The following is a 14,220-nucleotide window of genomic DNA, read 5'->3' as shown; positions in this document are numbered from 1 at the left end:
TCCTATTGTAAAAAAATATATTGCTTGTTATCGTTTGACAAGTGAGCTTTTGTCTGTGCTTTCTGTCCGTCTTTGTCGACTGTGTTTTCATCCATCCATCTATCTGGATAAAAGTGTCTAAATGGCATAAATATTATGATATGAATTCTATTATTTAGGGTTGCACGATATATCAGTGAACATACCGATATTGGCCGATATTAGCTAAAAATGCCAACATCGGCATCGGCCCGATGTCTAGTTTAACGCCGATGTCAAAGCTGCCGTGTATACCTATATAATGACATCACGTAACATTTGACACTACACGTGCAACACAGCATTCCTAACCTCGCCCACAACGTGTGCTGTGTGGATCGAGCCGCCAATAAGTCCAGCGGTCATTTGAAAGAGTAAGAACATTTTCAGCGAGACGACTCAAAGGTGAAATCCATTAACGCCAAGATAATGGAATTCATTGCCCTTGACAATCAACCGTTCTCTGTCGTGGGTGATGTTGGCTTTCGCCGACTGGTCGGGCACAGGCAGAGCTGAAACTTCACTGCTTGACATGTATGATGAAATGCTAGTTGAGAATGAAACAACTGAACAATGAAACAGCACAGTAAGTAAGTTAAATAAATAGATTGATTATGTTTTACTGGTAATGGGGACATACGTAAATGCCAACAAAATACATTTTTGGTCAGTGTGGTGTGTGACCTTTCTTTAACTAGGTAAGTTAGTTAAGAACAAATTCTTATTTACAATGACGGCCTACCCCGTCCAAACCCGGAAGACGCTGGGCCAATTGTGCATTGCCCTACGGTACTCCCAATCACGGCCGGATGTGATACAGCCTGGATTTGAACCAGGGACTGTAGTGACGCCTCTTGCACTAAGATGCAGTGCCGTAGACCTCTGCGTCCGTGTGTGTGTGTGTTAACTATTTAACTGTACTATAATCCTTAAACGGCTGATAAAATTTCAGTTTGTTTTTGGCAAGGAAAATATGGGATATCGGTCATAAATGTCATATCAGTGCATCACTAGTATTATTATCTATCCATCTATGTGTCGGCTTCGTCAGATCAGACAGCCAGTCCATCTCCTCCGTGCCTCTCGTCCAGCTGCAGCTTCAGCTTCGTCAGGTCAGACAGCCAGTCCATCTCCTCCATGCCTCTCGTCCAGCAGCAGCTTCGTCAGGTCAGACAGCCAGTCCATCTCCTCCGTGCCTCTCGTCCAGCAGCAGCTTTATCAGGTCAGACAGCCAGTCCATCTCCTCCGTGCTTCTCGTCCAGCAGCAGCTTTATCAGGTCAGACAGCCAGTCCATCTCCTCCGTGCCTCTCGTCCAGCTGCAGCTTCGTCAGGTCAGACAGCCAGTCCATCTCATCCGTGCCTCTCGTCCAGCTTCAGCTTCGTCAGGTCAGACAGTCAGTCCATCTCCTCCGTGCCTCTCGTCCAGCTGCAGCTTCAGCTTCGTCAGGTCAGACAGCCAGTCCATCTCCTCCATGCCTCTCGTCCAGCTTCAGCTTCGTCAGGTCAGACAGCCAGTCCATCTCCTCCGTGCCTCTTGTCCAGCTTCAGCTTCGTCAGGTCAGACAGCCAGTCCATCTCCTCCATGCCTCTCGTCCAGCTTCAGCTTCGTCAGGTCAGACAGCCAGTCCATCTTCTCCGTGCCTCTCATCCAGCAGCAGCTTCGTCAGGTCAGACAGTCAGTCCATCTTCTCCGTGCCTCTCGTCCAGCTGCAGCTTCGTCAGGTCAGGCTGCAGCTTCGTCAGGTCAGACAGCCAGTCCATCTCCTCCGTGCCTCTCATCCAGCAGCAGCTCCAGCTCTGTGATCAGGTCTTTGAACAGAATCCTGTTCTCCGGGGAACTCTCCCAACACCTCCTCATCAGAGAGTATACCTGCACACACACACAGAAGTGCAAAGACCAGAGACCAGATATAAAAATCTTCAAACTTTTTTTTGGGGGGGGGTCGAGAAGCATAACAAATAAATATCCTGCAAGCTAAGGGTCAAAACGCTGCTATGATAAACACACCTGGGAAGACATGTTTATCCTTGTGGATGCAATTTTCCTTTTTATGTTGATTTACATCGGCGTTGATAACGAGCAACCTGCTCAAAGCCATTAGATATGCAGGTTGTTCTATTCCTACTCATTCCTATTGAGGAGTGTTATTTTTATACATGTGTCAGATCTTAATTTGATCACCCTGTTGTTGCAAGAAAGTTCCTGCAGGAAAGGCAAACTTGTCATGTATTTAAGGTTTAAAAAGGCTTCTAACGTTTTTAATTTCCACTTTTAAAATATCAGACTTGATTTGTCCTAACAAAACATGTATAAACCTCTACAAAAATGTCAGTTAGATTATAATAATCCACATAATAATTCCCATTTCCTGTTGCTGTAGGATTATTTTCCTGCTGTGAGAAACTGGTCAAATTAAGATCCTACATCTGTAGAGTAACACTACTGACTTTGTATTTAGAAAGGGTGCTATTAGCTTTGGTGTATGGTGAAGTTGCTCCTAGACACTGATCGTGGGTCAGTGTAGCAATTTTTCTCACTAATGATTAAGGTTAGGATCGGGGGAGGGGAAGCTGATCCTAGATCTGTACCTAGAGGAAACTTCACCCCAGAGTATTAGCTTTCAGATGAAAGAGAAGGAACGACTACAGCCTTTGCGAGCAGGTTACACCATTTCCCAGTTCTCTTACCGCATCCGGGCAGTGAGGTGGACAGGGCAGCCTCCTGCCGGCCACCAGCACTTCCACCAATTGGGTGATATTCATCTGACCCTGGATTGGACGAAGCATCTCCAAGAATACCTGTGGACAACCATAACATATGATCAAAACCAAAACAGATGAAACACTGGTCCTACGCTCCAGTTCGATCCCTACCAACACCACAGTCGTTTCTCCCAAAGTATCCACTTATGCACTCTTCTCATGCATTTAGAAGCATTGGATTGGTACAAGCATGGGGGAGGAGTTTCTAGTCATTTCCTTTATAAATCCACGAAGGATTGGTACAAGCATGGGGGAGGAGTTTCTAGTCATTTCCTTTATAAATCCACAAAGGATTGGTACAAGCATGGGGGAGGAGTTTCTAGTCATTTCCTTTATAAATCCACGAAGGATTGGTACAAGCATGGGGGAGGAGTTTCTAGTCATTTCCTTTATAAATCCATGAAGGATTGGTACAAGCATGGGGGAGGAGTTTCTAGTCATTTCCTTTATAAATCCACGAAGGATTGGTACAAGCATGGGGAGGAGTTTCTAGTCATTTCCTTTATAAATCCATGAAGGATTGGTACAAGCATGGGGGAGGAGTTTCTAGTCATTTCCTTTATAAATCCATGAAGGATTGGTACAAGCATGGGGGAGGAGTTTCTAGTCATTTCCTTTATAAATCCATGAAGGATTGGTACAAGCATGGGGGAGGAGTTTCTAGTCATTTCCTTTATAAATCCATGAAGGATTGGTACAAGCATGGGGGAGGAGTTTCTAGTCATTTCCTTTATAAATCCATGAAGGATTGGTACAAGCATGGGGGAGGAGTTTCTAGTCATTTCCTTTATAAATCCATGAAGGATTTGTACAAGCATGGGGGAGGAGTTTCTAGTCATTTCCTTTATAAATCCATGAAGGATTGGTACAAGCATGGGGGAGGAGTTTCTAGTCATTTCCTTTATAAATCCATGGATTTGTACAAGCATGGGGGAGGAGTTTCTAGTCATTTCCTTTATAAATCCATGAAGGATTGGTACAAGCATGGGGGAGGAGTTTCTAGTCATTTCCTTAATAAATCCACGAAGGGAAGTGGAAAAGTGCACCGCTCAGAGTATTGAACTTCAGAATTATTTGACCCCAAAACAGACAGACGCTAGTTTAATTAACTAAGACTAGGATACATTTTATTTTTATTTTTTTTATTTAACCAGGTAGGCTAGTTGAGAACAAGTTCTCATAAGGTCTGGCCAAGATAAAGCATAGTAGTGTGAACAGACAACACAGAGTCATCAGATACATGTTAACAGGTCTGACACCTGGTCTCATCAGATACCAGGGGTCAGACCTGTTAACATGTATCACATCAGTTACATGTTAACAGGTCTGACCCCTGGTCTCATCAGATACATGTTAACAGGTCTGACCCCTGGTATCACATCAGTTACATGTTAACAGGTCTGACCCCTGGTCTCATCAGATACATGTTAACAGGTCTGACCCCTGGTATCACATCAGTTACATGTTAACAGGTCTGACCCCTGGTCTCATCAGATACATGTTAACAGGTCTGACCCCTGGTCTCATCAGATACATGTTAACAGGTCTGACCCCTGGTATCACATCAGATACATGTTAACAGGTCTGACCCCTGGTATCATCAGATACATGTTAACAGGTCTGACCCCTGGTCTCATCAGATACATGTTAACAGGTCTGACCCCTGGTATCACATCAGATACATGTTAACAGGTCTGACCCCTGGTATCACATCAGATACATGTTAACAGGTCTGACCCCTGGTATCACATCAGATACATGTTAACAGGTCTGACCCCTGGTCTCATCAGATACATGTTAACAGGTCTGACCCCTGGTATTTGTCAAATCAATAAAGTTTTAGGAATTTGTTTTAACATATTTTCATAGTGAGGTTAACAAATAGACAAAGTTCTTTACCGTGGTAGGACTGCTGCTTGTCTCACAGTAGGTCAACAACTCATAGAGGGTCACTCCGAAGGACCACACGTCAGACGCAGGGTAAAACTTACAGTCCACCAGGCACTCGGGAGCGTACCTACAAGGCAACACATGGGTTAGGGCACAACGTAGCAAAATGTTCTGCAACCGAAAATGAGTGTTTAGTTTATGTAGTTCCTTCCGGTTTGTTTTCTTCCTGTTGGGTGTCAACTGCCTAATGAACCAAGGTTAATATGTACATTTTAGTCACTTAACAGACGCTCTTATGCAGAGCAAGGGCACATCAACAGATTTTTCACCTAGTCAGCTCAGGGATTCGAACCAGCAACCTCTCGGTTACTGGCCCAACACTCTACCGTTAGGCTACCTGCCGCCCATGTGAGTTAATGTAAATACACTGAGCCCCATCCTGTTAACATCATAGGAGCGAAAATCAGAATTGAATCTGATCCCCTTGACTTTTTCAACAAAAAAATTGCATTACAGCTTAATTCAAAAATGTATTCAATCAATCTACACACAATACCCCATAGTGACATCACAATACCCCATAATGACATCACAATACCCCATAGTGACATCACAATACCCCATAGTGACATCACAATACCCCATAATGCCAAATACCCCATAGTGACATCACAATACCCCATAGTGACATCAAGTTTTTGACATCACATACCCCATAATGACATCATTCAGTGACCACAATACCCCATAATGCTTTTTTACATAAGCAGACCGCTATGAGACTTAATTATTTTAAAAATATTTGTATTTATTTAACTAGGCAAGTGAGTTAAGAACAAATTCTTATTTACAATGATGGCCTACCCTGCCAAACCCGGACGATGCTGGGCCAATTGTGCACCACCCCTGCTGAGGGGAGGACGGCTCATAATAATGGCTGGAACAGAGTCAATGGAATGGCATCAAACACATGGAAACCATTTGTTTGATGTTGTTGATACCTTTCCACTTGTACCGCTCAAGCCATTATCACGTGCCCGTCCTCCCCAATTAAAGGTGTCACCAACCTCCTGTGTTGTCATTCTATGTATACATTTGCTCACCAGAACACAGGGCTGTCGGTCTCCTCTCTGACAGTGTAGTAACTCTTGTCCTCCTTCATGCTCTTGGTCAGGCCAAAGTCTCCGATCTTCACCGTGCTCTCGTTCTCCACCAGAACGTTCCGAGCCGCCAGATCCCGGTGGATAAACCGCTGGGATCCCAAGTAATCCATTCCCTGAGACACACACACACACACACACACACACACACACACACACACACACACACACACACACACACACACACACACACACACACACACACACACACACACATTTTTATAGTTTGTATAGCTATTTACCTGGCAGTCTTGTGCTTTTCCTACGAGTCTTTGAAACATTTACCACAACATTCCATTTGGTACTAGGCAACAGTTACCAAGTAACAGAAAGTGCATTTAAAGGAGTGCAATGGTTTAAATTCTGTCCAACTCTTTCCATCATCACAAACTACAGTAAACACCTAATAGGGTGGGATTAAAAGGATGAAATTAAAATGTCATTCATTTTGGGGGTATTAATGAAGCTCCATACTACTACACCTGGCAGATCTGGAGAGCGTAGTGGAGGAGTCTCCTGAGGTCAGTCTGGTGTTTCCTCCAGGGCAGGTAGTCCTTCAGGCTCCCCGCTGGCAGGTACTCCATGATCAGCTTAGTGGTTCTCCCACCTAGACAGAGAAACACAGTGTTAGCACAAACCCCGTCACTGGGATGAGGTGTGTGTGTGACTGCAGAGCTCTCCTCACCATCCTCGCTACACACTCCTCTGTATTTGACAATGTTGTGGTGGTAGAGTTCTCTCATGGTGTCTATCTCTCTCCACAGCTGACCTCTGCTCTCTGGCTTCAGAGACTTGACCGCCACAAGCTGCCCTCGACCGTCCCCACGGGGGTCATACTGACACAACTCCACCTTGCCAAAGTGGCCCTGCGAATAGTACACACACAAACACACACACACACTTTAAAGAATAATGCCACAGACATCGTGAACCATATTGATGAAAGCCATACAGGTACAGTTTATATCCACACACAAACACACACACTTTAAAGAATAATGCCACAGACATCGTGAACCATTTTGATGAAAGCCATACAGGTACAGTTTATATCCACACAAACACACTGTTACATACCACAATCATCACATTACAGGGGAACAAACTGATTCATAAAACAAACCGCCACCCCATTATATTTAAATTAAAAATGTATATTTATAGCTTATATTCTGGGTTCTGATTGGGTAAGACAATTGAACTAAGCTCATGAGACATTTAGAAGTGATATTCTTCAACAATCATTGGCTGGAAGTCCAACAATGGATGTATTGTACCAATCACAGATTACCCCTTTAATGTGGACATGCACCCCAAAAGTCTACATGTATTAGGAGTCTCCCTACCTCACCCAGGTCTTTGATTTTCCTGAGGAACCTGGTTTCAAACACGGTGGGGTCCACTTCCTGGATGGGCACCCTACCAGGAGGCAGAGCTGGGTCTGGGGGAGGGGCCACAGAGGCAGGGCTATACTACTTATACTCAGACATTGCCTATGATATAAACACAGGCACGTGCACACACACTTGTCCACATATACACATGCATTTGAGAGAGCGTGACCGAAAAAGATGACAATGACAAGAGTGAAGGTGTCACAGAGAGAAACAGGGGGAAGGCCACACAGAGAAACAGGGGGAAGGCCACACAGAGAAACAGAGGGAAGGCCACACAGAGAAACAGGGGGAAGGCCACACAGAGAAACGGAGGGAAGGCCACACAGAGAAACAGAGGGAAGGCCACACAGAGAAACAGGGGAAGGCCACACAGAGAAACAGAGGGAAGGCCACACAGAGAAACAGGGGGAAGGCCACACAGAGAAACAGAGGGAAGGCCACACAGAGAAACGGAGGGAAGGCCACACAGAGAAACGGAGGGAAGGCCACACAGAGAAACAGAGGGAAGGCCACACAGAGAAACGGAGGGAAGGCCACACAGAGAAACGGAGGGAAGGCCACACAGAGAAACGGAGGGAAGGCCACACAGAGAAACGGAGGGAAGGCCACACAGAGAAACGGAGGGAAGGCCACACAGAGAAACGGAGGGAAGGCCACACAGAGAAACGGAGGGAAGGCCACACAGAGAAACGGAGGGAAGGTCACAGAGAAACCGAGGGAAGGTCACAGAGAAACCGAGGGAAGGTCACAGAGAAACCGAGGGAAGGTCACAGAGAAACCGAGGGAAGGTCACAGAGAAACCGAGGGAAGGTCACAGAGAAACCGAGGGAAGGTCGCAGAGAAACCGAGGGAAGGTCGCATAGAAACCGAGGGAAGGACACAGAGAAACCGGGGGGAGGTCGCAGAGAAACGGAGGGAAGGTCGCAGAGAAACTGAGGGAAGGTCACAGAGAAACTGAGGGAATGTGACAGAGAAACTGAGGGAAGGTCACAGAGAAACTGAGGGAATGTGACAGAGAGGCAGAAACATGGAAGATGAGTCCTCTTTGTCCGCTTACTCTGCTCAGCCACCCCGGTGAGGTCCCTGACTATGGCCCTGAAGAAGGGCCTCCTCTTGGGGTCGTAGGTCATGCATTTGGTGATGAGCTCACCCAGCTGAGGGCAGTCTGGGGTCACCAGGGAACACTGGGCCGAGTAGAACACCTCCTTCTGCTCACAGAGAGAAAGATAGGAGACAGATCAGGGACCAAGATTTTGGGTATACAACAACAGGTGTATTCAATGAAATAACTCCAGAAAGACCTCCCCTCTGAAAGAGATATATCACCTGGGTAAATAAGGGATACATTCATGTTTTGTATGGGCAGTCTAGGGGGTGGTTGTGAGGGAGAGATCACGTTGTTCGCTGTATGTTAGTAATTCTGTTGTGTTGTGAGGGGAAGTTAGTGTGTACCTCTATGAGTTTCTTGTCTTTGAGAGGAGCCTCTCCATCATAGCAGATCTCCCACAGCGTGGTGCCGAAGCCCCACTTATCCACCGCAACACTCAGGACCTGGCTGTCCCTCACACACTCTGGTGCGATCCACGGGATCCTCTCCACACACTCTGTAATACAACACAGCCTCATCAGCTAGACACAAACTCTCTCTCTCTATCACACACACACACACTTGTCTGTTGAGTGCGGAGATGGGGACCCCAGGGCTACTGAGTTTGATGAAGGGCCCAGTCTCTCCCTCCAGGCCATCCCGCTCCACTAGGATGTTCTTAGCAGACACATAACCATGGACCAGCTTCTTATCCTCCTGAGAGGGAAATACAGGGAAGGGTCAGGTCCACAGCCATATAGACGTATACCACAGGAGGTTGGTGGCACCTGAGTTGGGGAGGACGGGCTCGTGGTAATGGCTGGAGTGGAATGGTACCAAATACATCCAACACATGGTTTCCATTTTCTCCATTCCAGCTATTATGAGCTGTCCTCCCCACAACAGCCTCCACTGACAAATATATAGCCACCTTTGCATGATTTCTTTTCAAATAAGTTGATATAAAAAAAATGCATTTGTTTGATTGACAACGGCACAGGACCAAGAAGGGAAAAAAATATTATAACTGAAATTAAGATCTTGAAAGTAAAAAATGGCCTGGACTAAATTATTCAAAATGGTTGGAAGCAATGATTTTTGTTCAATGTATCATGTATTTTACCTGTGGTAAGTTGCAAGTGCCTATGTGGTAAAAAGAGCCATTCAACCAGTTTTGTAAAGAAAAAAACGGAACATTGTACTCCATTGTAAAGAGCAAAGGTGTCAATATATTTGACTGCATCTGTACAAGTTTTAACAACCTACTGTCTACTCCGGGTTGGCACCAAGTTCCCAGATGCTTACATTCTGGTAGGAATACAGACTGTAATGTTATCATGGCATATTTTTATGTCTGTTTTATACTATAGGGCCAACGTGAACCATACTGGACTGGCTCTGATATTTTCCTTGCACATTGTCCTTTCCAGCACGGTTCCATTAACTATGGTGGATGCGTAAGCAGGCTGTCCCAGTACAGCTAGGCTTGGCCCTATAGTGTGAATCAGGGTTGATTGATGGTTTCTCACCAGGTAGCTGAGGACGCTGGCCAGTTGTTTGGCCACCTGGAATTTCCAGGAAGTGCTGAGTTGAAGACGACACCCCTTCATGAACACATCCAGAGGACCCAGCTTCACATGCTCCTCCACAATGATATCTGAACAGGGACCACACACAGGTTGAGTCTAGCCCATTTTCAGATGTAAAAGCACTAGCAAATTGCTTTTTTTTTTAATTGTCAGAGATATGAAGTATTTTCCGCAACATATGGCATATTGCAAATGCAGACACTATGTCATTACATCTAGGACTTCAGCGAAGCATGAAGTAAACAGCAGTATCTAAGAACCTATCACGTTGTAGCAGATACTCTGTTGCGAGTACATAGTCTAGCATCACAATCATCTACAATAACTTCATCCTGCGGCTTGTGGCATATCGTTGAGTGTCAGTTTAAGAATGAAGATAAAGGCCTCCCAGGTGGCGCAGTGGTCTGCATCGCAGCGCGAGCTGTGCCACCAGAGACTCTGAGTTCGCGCCCAGGCTCTGTCGCAGCCGGCCGTGACTGGGAGGTCCGTGGGGCGACGCACAATTGGCCTAGCGTTGTCCGGGTTAGGGAGGGTTTGGCCAGTAGGGATATCCTTGTCTCATCGCGCTAACCAAGGTTGCCAGGTGCACGGTGTTTCCTCCGACACATTGGTGCGGCTGGCTTCCGGGTTGGAGGAGCGCTGTGTTAAGAAGCAGTGCGGCTTGGTTGGGTTGTGTTTCGGAGGATGCATGGCTTTCGACCTTCGTCTCTCCCGAGCCCGTACGGGAGTTGTAGCGATGAGACAAGATAGTAGCTACTAACAATTGGATACCACGAAAATTGGGGAGAAAAGGGGGTTAAAAAAAGAATGAAGACAAGAGGAATGGTGGAAGGAAGGGCGACTTACTGTCCTGGTTGCGAACACAGACGCCATGCAGCAGAGCGATGTGTTGGTGGGACACCTGATGCATCATACTGACCGTCTCAAAGAAAGCCTGACGGAAAGAGCTCAGAGGTAAAAGGTCAAAGAAAGCCTGATGGAAAGAGCTCAGGGGTAAAAGGTCAAAGAAAGCCTGACGTCCGTCGTAAAAGATCAAAGTCAAAAGGTCAAAGAAAGTGGTCACAAAGTCAGACAGGTAATGGAGGAAGGAAATGTGTGCAGTGGTGGAAAAAGTACTCAATTGTCATACTTGACTAAAAGTAAAAGATACCTTAATATTAAATGAGAAGTAAAATTAGCAAAGCGCATGGCCCACCCTCTATCTTTTTCATGTGGTTGAGGGTCACTTGTCATTTAAATCTCGATGGATTGATTTTACTCCTGCGACTCTTTCATACTCTTGCTTGCGCTTGAAGTTTTTTCCAGGTAGTGCTACAACCGAGGAAATGTTTGTAAAGACCTGTCAGCAGTGGAGGCTCCTCAGAGGAAGGGGAGGACCATACTCCTCAGTGAATTTCATAAAACTAAATGTTTTTAAACATTTAAAAAAAGGTATTCTTTTTTTTAGATAAAATCATTCTAAAAATAATCACCAAATAATAGTGTGTTTTAATTGATTAAAACACACTATTTTGCAATGAAGGTCTACAGTAGCCCCAACAGCACTCTGTAGGGTCGCACCATGGTGTAGCCGGAGGACAGCTTGCTTCCGTCCTCCTCTGGGTACATTGATGTCAATACAGTAATTATGACAACTTCTGGAGGACATCCCCCAACCTATCAGAGATTTTGCAGCAATCAAAGGATCAAAATAATTAATCTAGTACTGAATGCATAAACTACAGCTAGCTAGCACTGCAGTGCATAACATGTGGTGAGCAGTTGACTCAGAGAGAGAAAGACAATATTTGAACAGTTTTTAACTAATTAATTTATTCCAAAATGAAGGAAAAGCGAGAGAGAGAGAGAATTTTTTTCCAGTTTTACTTAGCTAGCAAATACAGCTAGCTACTTTAGCCTGCTCAAACAACAGGGTACTATGTTAGCTAGCTGGCTATGACTATCCAACACAACACTGGAACTTTTCCAAGTCAAGGTTAGCTTTTGGTTTTAAAAATGTATTGCCACTGGGCCCCCCGGTGTAAGTTCTAAACTGCTTACTGACTGTACACTGTAATGTTAACACATGATTGAAGCGGGTTTACTAACGCGTTAGTTCTACTAGCTATGTTGACTATGACGTTAGCTAATATGGTGACAACGATGTAGGCTGTGTGTAGCGGTTATGACATGGTTTGGCTTGGAAAGGTTTTTTCACCTGGCCACATACAGCTGATGTGTTGTGCATTGAAGTCCATAAGCGAAGGCAAAAGTTGAGAGGAGACCGCGTAGATGCGAGAAGGAATACAACGTGGCTGCTATGAAAGTTAAATGTGTTCAGCGGGTGTATTCATTAAAGCAGATTCTGTTTAAAAAAAATTTATTAAATGGAAGCAAAGGGGGATAAATATATCTGAATTTGTCCAATAGAAACGTTTGTTTGCAACTGTTGGACTAATGATTAAACCCTATATATCAGCTAGATGCAGACAACAGTGTGCAACAATGTATTGAATGTGTCACTGTCTGTCACCTCAAATGTTACTCTCGACCTGTATGTACCGATGTTGTAATCGTTCATTCATAGGCTAGGTTGTAGCAAAATAACATTTGAGTATCATGTAAATCACTAAACCTATCGCTGTTACATTGAACTGGGTGAATGGAATATGAAAGACAGTCATACAATATTTTGTAATAGAAATAAGGTCATGATCATTATTATTTTTTTATCTCCCTCCCTCATCTTAAACGGCACGGACCACAAATGCCTGTCAAACACACCCCGGTAATGGCTGAAATGGACTCAACGGAATATACTGTCTTTGCATTGCATTTATAAGAACACTAAAGCTTAGTCTGGGATTTAACGCATTGTCTCCACACTTACATCAGAAGAAAGAGCACTTTATTTTGATAGGTGTTCATTTTACGGGGAATATATATATATTTTTTTTTTACACAGTTGAAATGTTAACAAATTCGATGTGCTGAAATGAAAGCAACTTTTGAAAGTGAACACTCGGATTATAGTGATATATAAATAGGTAATACTATAATATAATAATCTAGAGCCAAACCTGTTGATTTTTAATCTTAGACTATCCTGCTATTAAATTATGCAAGAGAACGTGACAACCACAGTAATTAATGAGTCAGTCTAGACAGCGCAGGTGAGTGCAGGTAGGCCTAGACAGAGTAAGTTTTGGAGGTTGTTCCACCCCTTTATATTAATGTATTCATACATGCAAATATACCCAGTGTATTTATGCAAATGCGGCACATATCATTTTTTTTATTTTAAACACGTAATATTTACAAAATATTGGATACCGTTAGAAAGAGTATATATATGAGTGCATTCTAAGAAAACAAAAGTGAAATTTGGCAATAAATTGACTTCCTGAATTCCCACCAAAATCCCTGAACTCCATTATTTGTCCGTGCCAGTAAAATGTTTTATATCCTATAATTCAATCAAAATATGTTGGATTTAAACATTTCTAAAAGTTTAGAGTATGTTCATCCATTGGCCAACTGTTTCATTCCTTCAAATTAACAATTTTGCTTACCGTTGCTAGTAAAATACTACTTGAGTAAAAGTCTAAAAGTATCTGGTTTTAAATCTACAGTGGTGGAAAAAGTACTCAATTGTCATACTTGAGTAAAAAGTTAAAGTAAATTCTATACATCAAATTCCTTATATTAAGTAAACCAGATGGCACCATTTTCTTTTTTGTTTTTATTTATGGTCAGACAGGGACACACTCCAACACTCAGACATAATTTGCGAACTCAGTATGTGTGTTTAGTGAGTCTGCCAGATCAGAGGCAGTAGGGATGACAACACGGTATATTGCTGTGTATAGCTGTACCTAAGCATTCGAAATGGAACAAGTACTTTTGTGTATCAGAGAAAATGTACAGGAGTAAAAGGTAGAGATTGTCTTTAAGAATGTAGTAAAAGTCAAATTTGTCAAAATTATAAAGAGTAAAGAACAAATACCCCAAAATACAACTTAAGTAGTACTTTAAAACATGTATACTTAAGTACTTTACACCACTGTGTGAATGTCAATCAAATATATTTATAAAGCCCCTTATATTTATACAGAACGTGTGAGGGTGTGCACGCGCTTGTTCTCACCATAGAGATGTCCCTGTGTTGGGACCGCAGCATTTTCAGGACCACTTTGACCTGGTGGTGGGTTTGGGAACCCCATACATCCTTCTCTTCCTCACACTTTATCTTCAGTTTGCCAGCATAGATGTTAGTTCTGGTGCCACAGCCCAAGTGCTCCTCCTAGATAGACATATGGGAGACATAGACCTGGTT

At 43.9% G+C, this 14,220-nt stretch overlaps 1 protein-coding gene across 1 annotated transcript in view; it reads right to left on the bottom strand.

The window, feature by feature from the left end:
- Positions 1 to 609: 609 nt before the first annotated feature.
- Positions 610 to 14,220, bottom strand: part of LOC115103336 (tyrosine-protein kinase JAK1-like) — a 36,143-nt gene continuing 22,532 nt past the window's right edge. The window contains exons 13-25 of the mRNA XM_065005926.1: positions 14,032 to 14,187; positions 10,752 to 10,839; positions 9,846 to 9,973; positions 8,897 to 9,033; positions 8,682 to 8,850; positions 8,287 to 8,437; positions 7,179 to 7,273; positions 6,518 to 6,698; positions 6,315 to 6,439; positions 5,776 to 5,948; positions 4,682 to 4,799; positions 2,708 to 2,818; positions 610 to 1,889 (exon numbers count right to left, since the gene is read on the bottom strand). Coding sequence (XP_064861998.1) covers positions 1,764 to 1,889; positions 2,708 to 2,818; positions 4,682 to 4,799; positions 5,776 to 5,948; positions 6,315 to 6,439; positions 6,518 to 6,698; positions 7,179 to 7,273; positions 8,287 to 8,437; positions 8,682 to 8,850; positions 8,897 to 9,033; positions 9,846 to 9,973; positions 10,752 to 10,839; positions 14,032 to 14,187 — 1,758 coding nt within the window. The 3' untranslated portion in view covers positions 610 to 1,763. The remainder of the gene's footprint in view (positions 1,890 to 2,707; positions 2,819 to 4,681; positions 4,800 to 5,775; positions 5,949 to 6,314; positions 6,440 to 6,517; positions 6,699 to 7,178; positions 7,274 to 8,286; positions 8,438 to 8,681; positions 8,851 to 8,896; positions 9,034 to 9,845; positions 9,974 to 10,751; positions 10,840 to 14,031; positions 14,188 to 14,220) is intronic.

Source organism: Oncorhynchus nerka, linkage group LG20 (genome assembly GCF_034236695.1).
Source record: "Oncorhynchus nerka isolate Pitt River linkage group LG20, Oner_Uvic_2.0, whole genome shotgun sequence".
In the NCBI taxonomy this organism is placed as follows: Eukaryota; Metazoa; Chordata; class Actinopteri; order Salmoniformes; family Salmonidae; genus Oncorhynchus; species Oncorhynchus nerka.
Note: the sequence above shows the minus strand (reverse complement) of the source record. Positions and strands in the feature narration are given on the sequence as shown.